Genomic DNA, 21,403 nt, shown 5'->3' with positions numbered 1-21,403 from the left:
CATTCAGTGGGTTTTTTTCTATATGACTTAGTTCAGATCATTTGCATTAGTTCTTATATCATTCAATACATTGCTAAACTGGATAGTAAAGAGAGTCAGTGCATGTTCTAGATCTGTAGCTGTCGTGCCCTGCTTTACTGAGAAGTTTAAGTAAATCCCTCTACCCCTGAACACCCCATATCCCACCATTGATAACCATAGCCACCGGCTGGCCTAAAGTGGCCTCAATGTATCTTGCTTAGCCCAAACAGACGTGGCCCGTGGACTCTGAAATATTTGAGTTAGTTGCCAGTATTTAAAAATTAGGAAGATTGATCTAAAAACTTCCGTTTTTAGTTTCTCTTGAGAAAATCAGATTGTTTGGCAGCTCTCCATTACAGCAGAGCAGCAGTCCATCAGAGCTGAATATTAGTTGCTACAACAGAGAATATCATCACTATCACCAAGGTCCTCTTTGTCCCCAGGGATCGGTCTGCTCTTCCCCGTCTCTCTTCCCCATTTTATTTCTTTACAAGCAGCCTGCTTCTCTCATGTATGTTTCCTGCATGGCCTCTGTAGGCAAGTGAATGTGCAACCTCTAATTCAAACCCTTCTTGAATATCAAACATCATTCACCTGTACCAAGATCCATCTTTCCTGCCTTCTTCAGCAACTGCCCTGTTTAGTCATCACCCTACTGTATCTTCTGTATACTGGAATCATTTGTCATCTCCACACTCTGCTCACCCATTCCTGGGATAACGGTCTTTTTCATTGTTTTGTCACAATCAGACTTCTCCAAATGGAGACAAAAAGATATCTCTCTTCTAAATCTTACTAACTCTAAGTTTTTGTATAATTCATCTCTGCAGTTGGGCTGTATGCTATTTTAGGACAAGATTTATGCCTGACTTATTTTTAGAAATTCCATGTTACCATAAAAATAAGAGCAATTCAGGACATATTTGATGAATGAATGAGTAGTAGTTGTAGTAGAAATAGTAGTAATAATACAACTAACAATGCTTGTGTTAGAGGGAAATTAGGAAAAGTTTGAACCAAGTGAGAAGTATACTTATTTTCACCGTATCTCCCTTGACCACCCATCTTCTTGACCCTAGCTTCAAGAAACCATGATCACTACACAGCACTAAACAAAGAACAGGATATGTGGCTGCAACTAAAAACCGCTAGAATATATTAAGCTTTTACTATATTGCTACAGCATGTCACTTCTTTCCTACCCAATGCAAGTACCAAATATAGATATTGTTCTTCCTACTCAAATTTCAACAGCGGCTGCTGTCCACAGTAAAGAACAATTAACAGGACTCTGTTCCAGGACCTGAAAGTACTGATTCTGTGCCATTGCTATGAGATTTCAATTGGAGAATTCAAATGGGTTCATTTACTCGTGGACACTAATTATACATAATACCCTTAAAGGAAATATAACTGTTTAATTTTTCCAACTGTGACTATCTCACGTTCATTTCTTAACCAGTATCGTAAATCGACATGTATGTGCACAGTGCATAAAGCTACATGGTCAAAGATACTATGACTCAAGTCACAAATTAGTAATAAATATTTGATGAATGCATAGTAATATGTTAAAGTATGAAATTTATTTATCGTCTTGTGTATAATACAGTTCATTCTTGATGCCATCTTTACCAGGTAATCGTTCTGCATAAACATAATCACAAGAGGTTTTTTCTGTGTTAACATATGGAGTGATCAATAAATTTTCATATCTAAAATTTCTAACCTTTTTTTATTCTACAGCACTCTCAACAATAACAACATTACTAGACTTTCTGTGGCAAGTTTCAACCATATGCCTAAACTTAGGACTTTGTAAGTAGCCACAATATATATATAAAGTCAATTTAATCAATTAATGATTCCCCTTAAGTACTGTTTTTAGTAAGTAAAGAATATGACCACTAGATCATCATGGGGTAGACAAGGGAAACACCACTTTTTTAAAAGTTCTGGATATGATATTTGAATAAATGAACTATTATTCTGAAAACTTGAAAGCTTCCTTTTAAATGATGTGTGTTATGGGAAGTTTGGGGGAGGGAGAAAAACATTTACTTTGAGCTATTGTGGAGATCACATTTCATTAAGAAATGGAAGACTCCTTGATTGGCTGTCAGAAATGATAAATGGTAAATCTCTATGATTTTATTACTGTATGGCAAGCAATCCTAATAAAGCTAAACTGGCTCTCCAGCATTCTTTGTGACGTAAAATTACAGCATCACCCTTTAGTGCTTCTGTAATCAAGGTTGTGTCAGCATTTATATTTTAAAATATCTTTTCAGGAGGTACAGATGGACATTAAAATATTTTAGATGGATAAAAATGATTCTCTAATAAAAGTATTTGATACAGCTATCTTTTTCTCTTAGAGAAAAATTAATCCTCAAAGCCCAGGGTGGGGTATTTAGTTAAAGCATTTTCAGTGATAAATAGCATTTGAACTGGGTTTCAGAATCACCTTGACCTAAAAATATATATTATATACAACATGTGAGAAATGGTGAGAAACAAAACCAAGCATTGGACTTTTTGAAAAAATATGCGTTTTTAAGTAGAGTAAATATATTTTGATAGGGTTTTCAAAATATTTTTGTTTTACAATAATTTATAACTGAAAACGTTACATTTATTTTCTCTCTTTAATCAAAAATCAGTTGAATTGCCACTTTTTAATGAATTAGGTAATACCAATACTAATGTCATTTTTTCCTCACTAAAACTGAGCTCTTCATGGGATATAATTTCCTTGGAATATAATATAGCAAAATAAAATCATTCTAAAAGTAAGCAGGCATAACTAAGTTTTGTTTTCTTGGGGCTATCAGATTGAGACTAACTGGCAAAATGAAGAGCCCAGTTCACTCAAACTATATTTAATGAAGTTGGTTTCTCATTAGTTTTAGCTAAGTTTTTAAAAACAAATTAAATAGTATAGTGAGTACAGTGAGTCTTATTTTCTTGTGGAAATCCACTACAGTTTGTCTTACTAATCAGGTTTTTAAATTTTTATATTCTTTTCTCATTTCAAATGTGTGCACATCTAATTGAATCATCATAATGTACTTGGTTTCAATGGAAATATTTAGAGAGCAATGATGTGGAATGTGCCTTGTGGCTTCCAAAAGATGCCACTTTGACCTCCAAGCAAACTTCACCAGAGGTCACCCAGCGTTCCCAAAATGTGCCTTTCTGTCCTGTGGCATGCTGTCTAGTTTGGATGCAAGACAGTCTATTCCATACCTCCAGGCTCAAGGAGAATGTAAAACAGTCATCTGACTTTAAATTCCCTTGCTTTGGTTGTTTCATTATTCTGTATTATCATTGCTACTTAAAAATTCCATTTTTATGGTCCAATTAGCTTTCTGGACTGGGTTCCATGTTTTAATATCCATTACTGTTATTGGGTTATAATCGAGCACATCAGCTAAAAAGGGCTAAAACGGTATTACCATGGCATAGATGATTCTGGGAATGATGCTTTGATTTATAGCTTTGGATGTCCTTTTCTTTAGTTTGAAAAAACATAAAAGCCAGTTTGAAGTCATTTACCTAATTTAGTGGATACATTTGTCTGATATTTTATTAATGGAGAAGTGCTATTTACCACTTGGAAGGGATCCATGATCTGGTGTGGACCCCTGCCAGCGTAGAGGGGGCTGGCATAATTACTTCACTCCCAGCCATTTATGTCTTTTAATTTCAGTTCCTGCTCTTTGAGGCTATGTCCCCAAGAGCCAAAAGCAGCTAATCCCTTTTACTGCGATTAAACAAAAAGAAGGAAATCAGAATAGGGATGTGAAAAGAAGTGGTTTATATTGAATTATTATTCTGTCGGGTTCAGCAAAAAATGAAAGTGACCTGCTAAAAAAGTTTTGCCAGCAGTTGCCACAGAGACTAATAATGACAAGACTAACTGGTATTTCAAACTGGGAGCCACAACTTTTCTTAACATGCCTCCTACCCCTGCCTGAGCCCAGACCTCCCCATTCCTCCACCCCACCCCCACTGGCTGCCAGTATGTTGGGACTGCAGAGCAATTTGCCTTGGACTTCTTTGTGTCTCTTTGTCCCTTTGAATAGACGCAGGCAAAAGATTTTCATGGTCATGTTCAAGCTTCTGTATACTTGCTTAGCTCAGAGGTAGATGAAGAAGGACTTGAGTCTGTGGTTATAAACCAGTTTAATTTTTAGGAAAATAATTAGATTGGCATTTATTAAGCTTTAACCTATTTATAGGTAGAGATGAAGTTACATGTTATTATGAATGAATTTTCCAAGTTTTGAAATGACTCTTTTCTGTTTTCTTGCTTTAAACTTCTTGGCTCTCATTTAGTCGACTCCATTCGAACAACCTGTATTGTGACTGCCACCTGGCCTGGCTCTCGGACTGGCTACGCCAAAGGCCTCGGGTGGGCCTCTACACTCAGTGTATGGGGCCATCCCACCTAAGGGGCCATAACGTAGCTGAGGTTCAAAAACGAGAATTTGTCTGCAGTGGTAAGGGAGAAAGAACCTTTCTGTTTTCATATTCCCGTATGCTCTGATGTAAGGAACTGTGTAAGGTGCATGCTTCAGAGGTTTCACTGTTCCTCACTAATGTGCAGTTATGCACTAATCACTCTGTGGAAATCCTCTGTGTTAGGGATGATGTCATAGGCTCTAAGACATTCGTGCATGGTTGGCAATTACTGATTACTTTCACCTAAGTTATGATGAAGGATTTTTCGGTTTTCAGTCCAAGGGAAAGATAAGAAATTCCTAAATTACAGTTCTGTTTGCTACTCATGATTTTACCTTTAAGTAAGAATTTATTTCTATTTTGATGTTAACAATTGCAAAAATGATGAACTAATCTTGGATCCCGGCTGGGAAATTGAAAAAGTAACAGAACTGTAGTTGCAAAGTGACAAAATACTTTTCATGTGATGCAGTCCTACCTAAGAGATAAATGACTAACTTTAGTAACAAAAATCTGAAAACAAAAATAAGACACCGGTTATGTAAAGTATCAATAGGTGACATTCAGTTAGTTCTTTCTATGTGCTTAAGCATCAGTCTAAGTATTTCACAAATATTTACCTCATTTTTACCTCCCTCATAACATCTGTCGAGAAATGTAACATTACATTAAAGTTTAAAATGCTGAGAAAAAGAAATGGTAAGTAACCTTGTCGAAGGTTGTAGAGTTAAGTCCAAGGATCTCAACCTAGGCAGTCTGATTCCCAATCCATATAAATTATTTCTGCTTCAGAAGTGTCTGTTCAAAATAACAATAAAACAAACATTTTAAATATTTGTAATGCATCATAAATAGCAGTTTCCTAAAGGAAGAGTGAGAAGACATACTAGTTCAGGATTCTATTTTATTACTATCCTTTAGACCTTTTTATGTATTTTCTCATGCTTTTTGTAACCCAAACAAAATTTTCTTATAATGTCATGGAATGTGCTCAGTAGGTCTGATTGCTTTATAAAAAATTAAGTAAGGAAATGACTAACAATTCGTTACTAACCACTTTTTTCTCTTTTCACTTTTTTCCTTCCTGTTTTCTAGATGAGGAAGAAGGCAAGTTCACGTTTCTTGTTTAGACTGAGACTATTTTTGTAAAGTGTGAGAACTTGTTGAGAGGGACCTGGTTAGTAATTAGCCTGTAGCTTCCTCCCCGGGTATCACCACCACTCGAGCCCTTTCTCTGCAGGGCAGAGAGGTCTGGCCCTGCTGCAGGGACAAACCCAGCGTTTGCAGATGCCTATTTGGTACAAAATGCCTGAGAGCCTGTTGTTCACCATTTGAACAGTAAAATTTCAATACTGAGTAGTAAAATACATACCTCTGGGTAACTACTTAGCCTAAAATCTTAAGCCATACAAAGTCAAAAAAGGAATCATCTAGATTACAACTAACAGAATGACCTGATACAAATTATTACAACTTCAAAAAAAGCGGTAATTTTGAACCTACCCAGAAATCAAACTTAGCATCATCTATTTCCCCCACACTTATTGGCACATGATTACTTATTTAGACAGTTATGTCTACCAAGAGGGAAGTTTTACTGTTTTCCTTTCCTTCTTTGAGTTAAAGTAAGTTAAGCTACTTAAATTCAATAAAAACCATGCTCTATCTAAGCTTATTAGAAATGAAATATAGATTAGTCTGAAGTTGCTGCTTTTTTTGGAACTCATAATAAATTTGAATAGAATTCTAGTTTCAAACCAGAATTTAACCTCTCTCACAAATCTTTCAAATTTTAAAAATTATCATTTTTGTAATTAGTTTTAAAAAGCTCATTTGCTTTATCGGTACTGACCCCAAAACATACGTGCATGCTTCCTAAAATATATTGTAGAAATATAGTATCATTTTATAATCAGGTATTTAGAGAAATGCATTTCTGTTTAATAACGTGCTTTGTTATTTTAGCTAAGTTTGTGTGTTTCACAATGATGAGATTGAGGAGGAAAAACTATAACTTCCGTTTGTTTCTTTTTCAGGTCACCAATCATTTATGGCGCCGTCTTGCAGTGTTTTGCATTGTCCAGCTGCTTGTACCTGTAGCAACAATATCGTAGACTGCCGTGGGAAAGGTCTCACTGAGATCCCCACAAATCTGCCAGAGACTATCACGGAAATGTATGTTCCCTGAATTCCCTCATATCCCCCCACCTCCCCAATAACCCAAGCCATGACTTTCTTTAGGAGATTCTGGGTTTATCAAAGGCCAAACTGATCCATTAGCTTAGACAAATGTTTCTTTCAGAATTGTATTGACCTTGACTCTGTTTAATTAAATATCTTATTGAAGTGGCTAGGATTTTTCTTTCTTTTTTTTTCAACACAGGTAGAATTAAAAGGAATGCATTTCAAGGAAAAATAATACTTTCCGTTTTCTTCAGAAGGTGTTATTAGGCGCTTTAGGAAAAATAAGAGTATGAGTACCTCATTTATCCAATTGGTTCTGGAGATCTGCTTCTGCCCATTTATAGCTTGGAGTGGTGAAAAATAAAAGAAAAACCAAGCTGGGGTAATAAATCGTAGAAACAAGATAACTAGATGATGTCTGCCTTCTCAAGACAACACGTTTTAAAATGCAGTTTCACTGTTTTGTTTGAACCGTTGTATAGTCCACCACAAAGGATAAAAAAGATAATATTATCAAGTCAAAATGTATAAGATTTTTAAATTAGTGAGCATTTTAGCTTATTTGAGCCAATGGCTACCTCCATCAAAAATTAAATTCTCTCAACAAAATATTTCATACCTATTTTTTATGCAGCTGCTGGATTCATTTCTGTGTCCTAGCCAAATATAAGTCATGTGGCTAAAACAAGGTCACATAAGATGTAAAGAGGACTACTTTTACCATCTTGGGAAGTAAGCATTAGGAAAAATCTTTACCTTAATATCTATTAACTAAGAAAGCACCTCTTAACCACCCAGCCTACCATATACTGTTTTAGAAGTTAATTCTAAATTTGAATTAAATAAATATTTTGGGACATATTTGGTTGAAATAATAAAGTAGGATCAACTTCTTTAGATAGGCCTTCATAGTAGGCACCAAAAAAATTAAGTTATTTTCAAGAACTATTCATTATTTTTTTCAACTGTTAACTGCCCTAATTTATCTTATATGAGAATAATCTTAATTCATAAGACCCACTAACATTATTTTAAAGTATTTAATATGTGCTTAAAAGGGTACTTAGAGAGATGCAATACTTGACACAGACAAAGAATATATGTATGCACATAATAATATTATTCTCATCAAATTTTTAATTGATGAAACACTACCTTGGCCATAAAAGACATTTGTATTTTTTAGCTGAACCTTGAAAGAAGAACAATATATGGCTTGGAAAGAGGCAAGAGACATTCTGCGACAGAGAAACATTGGGGACAAAGGGCAGAGGTGGCAGTGAGCATTTTGTTTTAGGGATTGCACAGTTGAGTCTAATTAGAGTAAGAGGTGCATGTTGAGGCATCATGGAAAATAATGCTTCAAAAACGACATCTCCATCTAATTCTAAAGCCACAGATTACATAAGGCCTCTCATCTTAGAAGATGTAATATATGATGGAGTAGATAGTAGAAAGACATAGTAACTGTTCCCACAGAGAAATAGTATATCCATCTCTCCAGGCACAAGCATTTATTAAGTAAACACTTATTATTACATAAAGGCAGCATGAATTCTCCACAGATCTCCATCAAGTGACATGCAAGTTAAAAGCTGTAAAATGAGGTACAAAGTAATACATGTCGTAAGAGAGGAAAAAATAAAGTTCAAGGTTTTTATTTTTTTCATTAATTTTTATTGGAGTATAGCTGCTTTACAATGTGGTGTTAGTTTCTGCTGTACAGCAAAGTGAATCAGTAATACATATCCATATATCCACTCTTTTTTAGATTTCCTTCCCATTTAGGTCACCACAGATCATTGAGTAGGGTTCCCTGTGCTAAACTGTAGGTTCTCATTAGTTATACATAGTAGTGTATATATGTCAATCCCAATCTCCCAATTCATCCCATCCCCCTTTCCCCCCTTGGTAACTGTAAGTTTGTTCTCTGCATCGGTGACTCTATTTCTGCTTTGCCTATCAAATTACCAATGGCAGTTTTTACAGAATTAGAACAAAAAATTTTACAATTTTTATGGAAACACAAAAGACCCCAAATAGCCAAAGCAGTCTTGAGAAAGAAAAACAGAGCTGGAGGAATCAGGCTCCCTGACTTCAGACTATACTACAAAACTACAGTAACCAAGACAGTATGGTACTGGCACAAAAACAGAAATATAAATCAATGGAACAGGATAGAAAGCCTGGAGATAAACCCACACACCTATGGTCTCCTAATCTGTGACAAAGAAAGCAAGAGTATACAATGGAGAAAAGACGGTCTCTTCAATAAGTGGTGCTGGGAAAACTGGACAGCTACAGGTAAAAGAATGAAATTAGAACACTCCTTAACACCAGACACAAAAATAAACTCAAAATGGATTAAAGACCTAAATGTAAGTTCAAGGTATTTATTACAGAGGGCGTAAAGTGGAGAACAAGTTACAGTGGCTAACTAGAGTCAGAAAGCTTTAGTTAGAACCCGAGGTCTACCTATCATTTACTAACTGTGAGACCGTATGCAAGTTACTTATCCTCTATGGGATTATCTCCTCATCTGAACTAAGTGTTGTCAGTTTGTAGTGAAAGAATTAACACATGTAGAGCTTCATGTGCTTAGACGATAGTACTCATTGAATGATACCTCGATCTCAAGCCTTCATGTAGGAGGTAACGTGTGCGGTAGGCCTTGAAGGATAATTAGTGAATGGAACTGCAAAGATGAGAAAAGAGCTTTCAGAAGTAATGAACCTTATCAGCATAGGCGATAAGAATGGAAATCCAAGATACTGCCACACAGGAACTCAATCTGATTGGTATTTGGTACCTGAGAGAGTTAAGGAAACAAAGTTGGAAAGGTAGGTTGGAGCTAATTCATGGAGGACTTTGAGAGTATAAGGATCTAAATCTTTCTTTGGAAAGCATTTGAACACAGGAGTTTGAATCTCTAAGAAGAATTAATCTGACAGCTGTGCACCAGTGGTTTGGCAAAAGGAGAGAAAACCAGGCTTAAGGCTTCTTAGGAGACTATTATGTTGGTCGAGGGGAGATGTCATGAGAGCAGGAGCTAGTAAGTAATAGTAGGAATGATGATGTGGAAGCAGCTATGATAGCTAATACAGAAGCAGAATTAATAGGATTTTGCCTTTGATGAGATGAGAAAAAGGACTCAAAGATGATGCCAAAATTTCAAGTATGAGGGCTGGGGAGATGGTGGTTATGGCGTTGTATATAAGAAGCTGAGGAACAGGACCAAAACTAGGAAGGAAGATGATGGTGAGCAAAATTTGTGAGATACAGAAATTCCAGTAAGATATTTAGAGACACTAAAATAATACAGACTATGATAATTTGGAACAAGACAGGATTTGAGGCAAAGATTTTGGAATAATTAATATTATAAAAAAAAAAACACGTAGATGGTTAACGCCATCAGATGGCCAATGGAAAGGAGAAAAACAGAAGAGAAACCCGAGGGAACTAAACAAAAACAGCAGAAGGCCACAATAGGTAAGGGAGGAAGGAGCTTCTGGGAAAAATGATCCTCCGAGTCAGATAACTCCAGGCGATGAACCAAGAGGAGATCTGAGAACAGGTCTTACAATTTGACCAGCGCATTGTTCTTGAAGGATTCAAGATAGAGTGATAGGTAAGTAAGCCGCTCTTCAGAGTGTTAAGAAAGGTCAGAGGTGATGAATATTGGAGAGAGCAGATATGGAGTAGTTTGAAGAGTTTAGCTGAGAAAGGATTTTTTAAAGAAGACAATTGCAATGATAAATGACAGATGGGTTTATTTTAAGGTGCAGAAACCTGCAGTCATTAGAAAGTCAGAGAGGAAGAATAGGTTTAGAGAGACATGAGAGTGTGAGAGTTAGATAAGATATATGTGGAAGCAAGATTGTTCTGGGCCCAGGAGGGGATTGATCAAATCCTGATGAGAGAAAAGGAGACAAAAATGCTGTTGCTGGTTGACAAAAGAGGAGTGAGTTGTAGACATAACAGACTGAAAGGAATATGAAACATTTCAAATGGTTTATCTCATGTAGTCTATTTTATTTTTTGTCACAGAGCTTTTCTTACATTTTGTAAGCTCTATAGATTTTGTACGATGGTGGAATTTAGTAGCATAAAAGTTAGACTAACTAATATGTCCCAATGAGTTTGTCTGTGTTGAGGTGGTGGTTTATCAGGCAAAGCTATAATAAATTCATAAGTAGAGATGAAAACATATGTGAAGCTCTAGGTGAATTTTACTTCTCTGATTATTACATTATCAGCTTTATCAGTAGAGCATCTGGTAATAAATCATATTGATCTTCAACTCCAACAAAATACACCCATTACCATTCATTATAGTGTCACAACTTACTAGCTTAGTGACTCATTTCTTTTATTACTCTTTTACTTTTTTATTAAAGAATCAGTAAGGGGCTTCCCTGGTGGCGCAGTGGTTGAGAGTCAGCCTGCCGATGCAGGGGACATGGGTTTGTGCCCCGGTCCGGGAGGATCCCACGTGCCACAGAGCAGCTGGGCCCGTGAGCCATGGCTTCTGGGCCTGCGCGTCCGAAGCCTGTGCTCTACAACAGGAGAGGCCACAGCAGTGAGAGGCCCGCATATCGCAAAAAAAAAAAAAAGAAGAATCAGTAAGATTCATAAAGTGTAGAAATAAAGTTAGCAACATCTTTAAAAATTTTTATACATTCTATATTTTTAATACATGATGAACTGAACATTATAAACTCCCTTCATATTTTTCATATAATGTTTTAAAATTGGATTTTACCAGTAAATTATTAGTAGAATTTCTTTATTAAAAATTATCAGACATTTCATTCAGTAATGTTGAGTTGACTTCCTACTGTTTAGTGTGTCTTTATTCCTGTAACTATCTCACATTGTGACAGAAAGTATGTGTGTGTGATATGTAGCAGTGATCAACTGCCTGTAAATCTGGGTAGAAAAACTTGCCTCACCCTTTCCTTTTATCTGATTTGTGCTTGCAACTATAACTTCACACTGTGGTATGTGCTTAAATTTGTTAAGATATAGAAGGGAACTATTCCTTTAAAGTCAGAATTGAAATAATTGGAGAAGAAGGAATAGAAAAGAGACTAGCATTTATCTAATGCCTGCAGTGTGGGATACTATGCACATATTGTAGCATTTGATCTTCTCGTTGACCTTTGATGGGTGTATTTGTGCAATTTAAATAAAACAGGAAAACTAATGCAGAGGCATGTGTTAGATAAAGGTTGGTTTTATTTCTCCAAGAGGCCTCATTATCCTGATGATTTTACCATGGTCCAGGATCTGTCCTCCCATTTGCAGACTAGGAATCTGATTTTGACTGCACTTAATTATTACATTTTGTAACTATATATCCATATATGTATATGTATATATATAAAATATATTTGTGTTGTGTGTTTGTCTTCACTACTAAAGCAGCTCTATGAAGACAGGAACTGCTTCTGTTCTAATCACCACTGAACACCCAGCAACAAATCTAGTTCCTGGCCCATAGTAGGCCCTTGATAAATATAAGATAAATATTTATTGAATGAATGGATAATGTAAAAATTAAACATTTAAAGCAGATTTATCTCTGAAAGGGTGGAGTTATATTAAGCACGATTTAAAAAAAAATCTGAAGGAGCAGTCCATTCTCTTCCCATAGAAAAATGAAATGATGCTTTTTAAGCATAAAATCAATAAGAGAAATTTTAATGAAAAAAAGTTATGAATAGAATGCTTAATGAAATGAGCTAAAATGAGCTAACTAAAAATTCCTTTGTTAAATTCCCTGCTTCCTGTCCTGGCTTGGATTCTACTCTCTACATGCATCTGAGAGCAACTTTTTTCTGCTCTAGGTTGACCAAGCCAGTATCTAATAGGTACCCTCCTTCTTTAGATGTAATAATTAATTCAATCTTTTTACAGACATCTTAGACATCTTTCTCTAAGGTCACATTTTCTCTGTAACAAAGCCTATAGACGTTTACCTCAAATCCCTCAAAAGTTGACAACTTCATTTTGCTATTTAAAAAAAGACCAGGCTCAAAAAAGTTAAGAAATCTTGTAAAAAAACAACTCTTCAATTATGAAGTGACTAAACTGGCCTCAGTCTTAGATTTATTTGACTCCAAAGCCTGTTTTCCATCCTCCATCCAGCTGCAAAAGAAAGATAGATGTGGCTTAGCTTGTTGGGATATTATAAAAGGGATGATTGAAAAAAATGAAGAGAGGTAGATATCAGAAAAACAGGACACTTTAAGAAACTTACATGTGAAGGGAACATAGAAGGAGCATAGAGAAAGACAAGGCATGAAGGTATAGGAATGTTTACAAAACTAAGAACTGTTTCGTATGACTTTATATCTACAACTGTTGTCTTCTTTCCTAGTCTCTATTAAGTAATTTCATATCTCCCTAGATTTTGTCTACATAGAAGTTATCACAGCTTAATTTGATATCCTGGTTAATGTCAAACTACCCTATTAGACTGCAAGCTTAATGAGGGCAGGATCATGTCTTTTTTCCTCACCATTTTTGTCCCAAAACTTAGCACAGTGTGGGCAGGGAGAAGAACAGTACTGGGGTGGGGGGTCTGGGACATACAATCAGGAGAGCCTCCAAGCCTCCATTCTTCCTAGTAAAAGAAAATGTGACAAAGGAGTATGGACTAATGAAGATAGATGGGGGGAAATAGAATGTGTAATATCAGGTAAAATTAGGTTTAGAAGAAAGAAGTTGTTGCTGCCCTGGAATCTTTCCAGCACTTGGCTGCTTTGAACACTGTTGGTTGGGTACCTTGTTTTCATACACATGGAATGCCTTAGGCAAGTCTATACAAGGCCTGACCCATGGCAACAAAATCATTAATAGCAAATTGATTCTCTATATATCAAATCCTCAGAATTAATTTCTTAAATCTTGTCTTGAGGTGTAATACTTTGAATGTGATGTGATAGATTGCTGTAAAGTAGACATTTAGTTCTCTTCAATCCAGTTATAGATTTTCTGTGGCATAGCACCTGTCCAAACCATTATACAGAAATTCCATACATCGTGGAGAACAGTTAGTAAAAACATAGGTTGAACAATTTAGTATGTCTTGTTCACTCTTAGGTCTTACTGCTTTTAATCTTGGTTGCATTTTTCAGGACTCCAAAGCTGGGAGCCATACAATTCTTCCTTTTATTTGTCTGAGAGAAGATAAGGAAGCGTTCAAATTTCGGGAAAGGAAAGTATGGTAGCAAAGTTCTTAGGCCGGGTCTTATGAGGGCTGTCTCTGTTTTCTAAGATGTATTGCAAATTTTCAGAAGTTATAGTATTTGTTTTGGATGTACTATTCAAATAGGTAAAATGGAAAGGGAACTCACTTTGTTGTATAAATTTATTGGACTGCTTTTACTCTGCTAGTAGTAAAGAAGCCTATTTCAAAGAGATTCACAGTATTAGAGGTTGGATATGAAGTTAGGAGTACATTTTTTTCCCTTTTGTTCACTCTGGATCATTTGCATGCATAATTATAAAGAAATGAAAGTGAGAATGATTCTTGAATGCTCTGATTACAAACTGCATTTATGATACTGAATATAATTTTAAAAATACATCTTTGCCCTCCATTTCTGTTTAGGCACTCTTCCTGTGTTTAACCCTTTTGCATGCTATTTCTGCATTTGCCCCTTCCAAAAGGGGCATCCTTATTTCTATTAAATAATACTTGCCAAATTTTGAATCTGCATATTTCAAAGTTTCTGTTGGTAGGGATATGTAAATTAGATTTGATCAACTTGTTGTTAAATAACCTATACTAGCTTATTAGGAAAGTTACAGGTACTCATAATATCAAGCATGACTTTTTGACTATTTAACATGCACTCAGGAATATCTCAGCTAATAGCACAGCTGTCATGCTGTGTAATTGGTTCATTTTCTTTTAATTATGCCCACATTTTGAAAATAAATTTTAAAAATAAATATAACATAAGTTTGACTAATTTTTATAGCACATGTAAATTACCTTGACTTTACTATTTAGACAATATCGATAAAATATCTCTGAAGTTTTCACATCATGATTTCATCATAAGTTAGGAGCTTAGAAAAAGACATAATAATTTAGCTTCTTACAGAATGCAGAAAGCCAATTCACTGTTCAGTATACAAACTAAGATCACCACTGAGTTTCCTCACAACAAACATCTCACTTAATTCTTAGTCATTAGTAGCCGTGCTTAGTGTAATCCCTACAGCAATTTTGATAGTTCCAAAGCAAAATAGTATAAGATAAATTAGGTAAAATACATTTAAAACTAAACTAAACCTGTAGTTCCATAGACCATTATTGAATTCACTAATAATCATTGGAGCGTTTTCATCTTTATTTTGACAAAATTCTCAATTTTATATGCATATCTTGAACAATCTTTAATTCCTATTGAATGAAATAGTAGGATAATCATCTTTGTAAAGAGAATTCATTTTTATTAAGAGTGTAGGTTCATGAAAAGAAAATTATTTGCTCTTATTTCCCTCAATTTACTTCCTTTTTTCCAATTTTACTGAGGAATAATTGACAAATACAGTTGTATATATTTAAAGGCTACAACATGATGATTTGATATACTTACTCATTGTGAAATGATTACCAAGATCAAGATAATTAACACATTCATCACCTCAAATAGTTAACTCTTTTTTTGTGTGTGGTAAGAATGCTTAAGTTCTACTCTCCACAATTTTCAAGTATATAATATTTGAAATATATTATTAACTGTAGTCACTGTGCCATACATTTGACCCTCAGAACTTATTCTTCTTATAACTAAAAATTTATACCTTTTGACCTTCATCTTCCCAGCCACCAACCTCTGCGACCACTATTCTATTCTGTTTTTATGAAATCAGATTTTTTCTTTCAATTCTGCATGTAAATGATAGCATACATTATTTGTATTTACCTGTTTGGCTTATTTCACTTAGCATATGCCTTCCAGGTTCATCCATGTTGTCACAAATGACAGGATTTCCTTACTTTTATGGCTGTGTAATATTCCATTGTATATATACCACAATTTCTTTATCCATTCATCTGTTGTAGGACATCTAGGTTGTTTCCATATCTTGACTATTGTGAATAAAGCTGCAGTAAACACAGAGATTCAAATATCTCTTCAAGATAGTGATTTCAATTCCTTCAGGTATAAACCCAGGAGTGGGATTGCTAGAGCATATGGTAGTTCAATATCAGTTTTATTGGAACCACATACTGTTTTCCATAATGGTTGTACCAATTTACATTCCTGCCAACAGTGTATAAAGAGTCCCTTTTCTCCACATATTTGCCAGCATTTATCTCTTATGTTTTTGATAATAACCATCCTGATTGGTGTGATATCTCATTGTGTTCTTCATTTGCATTTCTCCGATGATTAGTGATGTCGAGCACCTCTTCATGTACCTACTCTTGATTTGTATGTTTTCTTTGGGAAAATATCTATTTAGTTCCTTTCTTCATTTATTATTTTGATTATTTGCTTTTTTGCTATTGAGTTGTATGAATTCTCTACATATTTAGGTTATTAACCCTCTATCAGATTTGCAAATATTTTCTCCCATTCTCTTGGTTGCCTTTTCAATATATTGATTTTTTTTCTTATTTGTACCTAATTTCACAAAAATTTATATGTATAATGTGTATGTTATATATACGTATACACACACACACTCTTTATATGCTTTTGTTGTTGTTGTTTGATCATTTCAGAAGGAAACCACAGTGCCTTTCATAAGAGAAACGTATAGAAGAATGAATCAAACTTTTGTAATATTAGTTAAGATGTGAAAATAAGTATGGTAAAATTATAAATAAATTGGTGAAAAAGAAATCTTAAAATGACTAGAGTGGTAAGGCAAAGCAGATGCTCCAACTGGTTTCTCTTAAAAATCCCAAGGAGTCTGAGGAACATTATTGCAGCAGACAATGGCATGTGGAAAAGTAACATTTTTTTCATGTACTACATAGTCAACAAATATTTTTGAGTGCCTACTCTGCATCAGGCATTATGGATGAGAGGTCACAGTTCCAGCTTTCAAAATGTTTACAATGCAGGGAATTGAAGCTTTACACACACAGAAATTTTAAAAGCTATATGATAAGTAATAAAATACATATGCATGGAGAAATACATATGCACAGAGAAGGGAATATCTTGATTTCCCTGGGAGACTAAAAGAATCTTGGGGTATGAGGATGTGTTTTGAAGGCAGAGAAATTGTGGGCTTTCTAGACAGTGGAAAGAGCATGTGCAAAGCCCGAGAAAAGTGAAAGAGTCATGTGTCTTTGAGAAATTAAAACAGTTTTAGTTGTTAGAACATAAAGTACAAGCCTAATCTCGACGAATCACTGTCCTGATGTTAACAGGATACAAGGGGAAATTTTGAGCAGTGTAGTAGTATGATTTGATTTGTTAGTTAGAAAAATCACTCTAACATGGAGTAGAGAATCCACTTGTGATACAAACAGTTACATAAGGCATGATAACGATAGGCTTAGCAGCAGATACTAGTGAGAAGTTATTCCAAGAAATGACCCAAGTGCTGTTGTGGTTGAGTCACTAAAAACTTCTACAGGAAAGAAATGGAGACCCATCAGATGTAAATAAGACCTATGCAGACTTTAACATAGAAATGAAAACAGCTGGGGCACAAAGTAGTATTCATTCTCAGGTGAATGAAATTGTCACTTTTTTAAAGAATTAAGTTATTGATTTATGGTTGTAAAATCAGCTAGAAAGAGTAAGTTGAAAATTTGTTTGGTTCAAATTCTACTAGTGATCACAGTGTTATCTGACCTTTAGGGGGAAAATGACGGATGACTTGGACAATAACTCAGTACAGGCATCGGGGAGAAGGCTAGTTGCTATCTATTCACTGAGTAATACTGTTAAACAAATGATGTATAAAGGTAATTTGCATAATGTTTTTAAAACTAAAATTATTACCAAATGGGGGACTTAGCTCAGTGCCTAACTCATATTAAGCGTCCAAGAGGTTTTAGTTATAATGAAAAACAAAGCAGCAAAACTTGCATTTGTCTTTCTTGGATTGCAAAAGAAAAATTATGAAAACTGAATGTTACTGACATTATGAATCTGTACTCTGCCCCTGAAATCGGCGAGCCATGTGTCTTAGCCAATTTTTCCCTCTAAATCGAAATTATGTGATTCTGTGTATTGAATGTACTTTTTTTTTGCATTTGAGTGTGTCCATATAAATATATGCATAAAAATTTTAACACTCATTCAGAAGTTCATTGCCTGAAATATGAGGTCAATAGGAACTCACACACACACATTTTTGTTTTGCTTTAAATGCTTAAAGACCAAATGGAAAAAGAATTATTTTTATTATGAAAACATCAATTGAATTTGCACTGAGGGAAATGTCCCCAGAATGACATCACAAGAAATAAAATAAGATAAAGGAAGTGGACAATTTTCAGGAACAAGTCATCCCAACATAGGGATCGCTGATAATCAATTAGGATGGACAGAATCTTAAGGCAAAAATGCTAGCTATATGCAAAGTATGTCTCTCTAGAGGCCAATATTCACTCAGCTGTTAAAAATATTTGTTAAACTTAAAAAGTCCTGGAAATCGCAATTACATAACAGCAATAATATTCTAGTCTAAGATAATCTTGGGTCATTTTATGTAGAGACATCTGAAGGATTTCAATGGCATGCATTTACTGCTCAAGTTAGAAGTAATATTCCAAAAATATAAAGTACTTACTTTAGAACTATTATGTAATAGGCAAGAGGATCCCTGATGTCAAAGTAATATTGCTGCTTCCTCCTTTACAAATGCAGGACTGGTGTTACCTATGATGAGAATATTTGGCTACACTCAGCAGTCCATGACTCAAAAACTAAAGTCATTCTGCAGCTCCAGCCTTCACCCCATTAAATCTGTTCTGTTCTTTGGCAGCTGTTTTTGCCATTTACGTTAAAAGCAGATGGGGAAAATGCAAAGAACTGTCAGTTTTATTGCCATGTATAATCAGCATCTGGGCTGTATGTTACAGGAACACTCAATCCAAACTCATACTTTACTGGTGGTGTAAAAACTTTTTTTGAGTTTTTCAGTTTTCAAATTAGAGTAAGGGCTCTATTTTAATCATGTTGATCATGGAAATAGCAACCATTTGTATTTTTTTTTCAGCCTCCATGTATGTGAATGATGCTTGAGTGTATGTGTTTAATAGACAGTTGGGAGTTATCTGCAAAACTGTTTTGCTAATTTGTTTTAAAATGTGTTTTGGAACCATAAATGTTTATTTCACATTAGAGATCAAGTCATGTGTCAGATTTATTCCTTTCTATAATCTGTGTGTATATGTGTGACTAATACATGCTATAGACATTATATTATATAATGCCATATATTATATGTTACATATATACACATATATATCCTCATTTTAATTTTTTCCACTATTTTTTGAGCAGGAAAAAACGTACCATATATGTTTCTTTACATCTCATAATTTTTACCAAAACATTTATAGTAGGTTTTATTTTCTCATTTTTCAGATAGAGAAACTGAGACACAGAGAAACAAACAGTAACTTTTGCAAGATCCACAGAGCTAATCAGTGGCAGATTCTGAATTTAATCCAAGTCTGTATAAAGCTCATACTTTTAATCACTAAACTCCACTTTTTATCTTTATGTCGATACATATACAAAACATAAATTATGTGATTCTCCTCTTGGGAGAGCTATTTCAGCTTTGGCATGTGGATGTTATTTTTTATAGTTTATCAAGATAATTTAATTTGAAAAATATTGAAACGAATGCCTGAGTATTGAAAGCTTAGTGAGTCGAAAGTGTCATTTAAAATAAACCAATGTTGTTTAATATAGTGTAAATGTCTTCAGAACTAGTTGGAATATTTAACTACCCAATTACACTGTATGTTATATACTTTCCTGATGTAAGATCTGCTCATTGATAACCATGGTAAAGTATTTATATGCCACAGAGCCCAGCTATACCTGCACATAATTTCCAGGTTTAAGTGTCCACAGTATTACAGCAGAGAGATTTACTGATAATTTCCCGTTTTCTACCATCTTTGAAATAGGCACCAGAAAAGTGACGTATATTGGTAGCTATTCATTCTTTAGGAACTCTAAAAGTGTGAAGACATATATTTCTTTTAAAAAAAAAAAGCAGTAGAGAACAAGAGAAAGAGATATATGGGAGTGGGAGGAAAAAGTTCTTTTTATTGGTTAAACATACTTGTGAATTTTTTGATTGGAACAGTTAGAAAACTGTCTTCTAACTAAAATTGAACTTCTAACTAAAATTTCCTTCTTGTTTTGATGAAGTGTAGCAGCAGATTGCTTTGAGATATACGTACATACAGCGATGAAATGTTTTGGAATTGTTCACATACATTCTGTGGAGAAAAAGGTTCTGGCTCCTTTTATATGAAAAAGTCTTCCTTTATCATATGGGGTTTATAAAATTTTCTCCCTCTCTTACTCAGTTTTCTAAATCTATTTTTACTTTGAAATTTAAAATATTAATTTTTTATTTTTTTTATGAAGGGCTAGCATTTGGAAGGCTCTTAATTATGGTGGATTTTATCTACAGCAAGCAAATATATCTCAGCCATTACACTATCTCTTTTTGTAACCCTGGAATTTTTTGTTTGTTTGTTTTTGTTTTTTTTATGATTGTGGATGTCTGTTTCTTATACTTTTTTCCAATGTTTGCTTCTTATATTTTGAAGCTGTGTTATTAGGTATGTAATTTTTTAACATCTTTATTGGAGTATAATTGCTTTACAATGGTGTGTTAGTTTCTGCTGTATAACAAAGTGAATCAGCTATACGTATACATATATCCCCATATCCCCTCCCTCTTGCATCTCCCTCCCACCCTCCCTATCCCACCCCTCTAGGTGGTCACAGAGCACCGAGCTGATCTCCCTGTGCTATGCGGCTGCTTCCCATTTGCTATCTGTTTTACATTTGGTAGTGTATATATGTCCATGCCACTCTCTTTGTCCCAGCTTACCCTTCCTTTTTTTTTAACCTTTACCTGAAAACTCTAATATTTTTCCTCCGTATTTTTTATAATCTGGTTTTAATAGTCCCCCTCTTGTTTTAGGAGGAAGGGCAACATTTGAGATGTGTGTTGTTTGTAGTTTGTCAAATACATTATGAGGTTCTTGTAATGAAACACAGAAATTATTTATCCTAGAGACCTAGAAGTTTACAGGAAGTACACATTAGTTTATTGTTTGTCCACTGAAAACAAGAAAATGGACATTTTTAAACGTTTTAAAACTTACGGTTTGACATCTATCAGTGGTAGAATATTTTCCTGCGTGAGAATCTGTCTCTTTGAATGAAGGAGGCAATTATGTTGTGCCTTAATGGACTGCTAGACAGTGCCATAAAAACCAATTAGCTGCTGAGTCAATGTAAATAACCATATAAGCTTCGTTTCAAATATTCTTTTTTTGGAACAAGGTTGGAAGTAAACAGATAAATAAAGAAAAGCAAGCAAATCCATTGTACATGTCATTGTTCAGCTTTCTGTTGCATATGTTGTAAATGATATGGTTTGCCATATGTAGATTAAGTCATGGGACATTGCAGTAAGGAATAATACCTGCAGTATTGCTATATTATGTTTGTTATTTTTGCATATAAAATTAAATATG

General features: G+C 34.7%; 1 protein-coding gene across 1 annotated transcript in view; it reads left to right on the top strand.

Moving 5' to 3' along the window:
• The window catches only part of SLIT2 (slit guidance ligand 2), a 390,009-nt gene that overhangs the window by 261,582 nt on the left and 107,024 nt on the right, over nt 1–21,403 (top strand). The window contains exons 6-8 of the mRNA XM_082653966.1: nt 1,768–1,839; nt 4,363–4,526; nt 6,525–6,663. Of these exons, the coding sequence (XP_082510092.1) occupies nt 1,768–1,839; nt 4,363–4,526; nt 6,525–6,663 (375 nt within the window). The remainder of the gene's footprint in view (nt 1–1,767; nt 1,840–4,362; nt 4,527–6,524; nt 6,664–21,403) is intronic.

This window comes from Grampus griseus, assembly GCF_964374135.1.
Source record: "Grampus griseus genome assembly, chromosome: 4".
NCBI lineage: Eukaryota > Metazoa > Chordata > Mammalia > Artiodactyla > Delphinidae > Grampus > Grampus griseus.
This window is presented reverse-complemented; position numbering and strand designations above follow the sequence as displayed.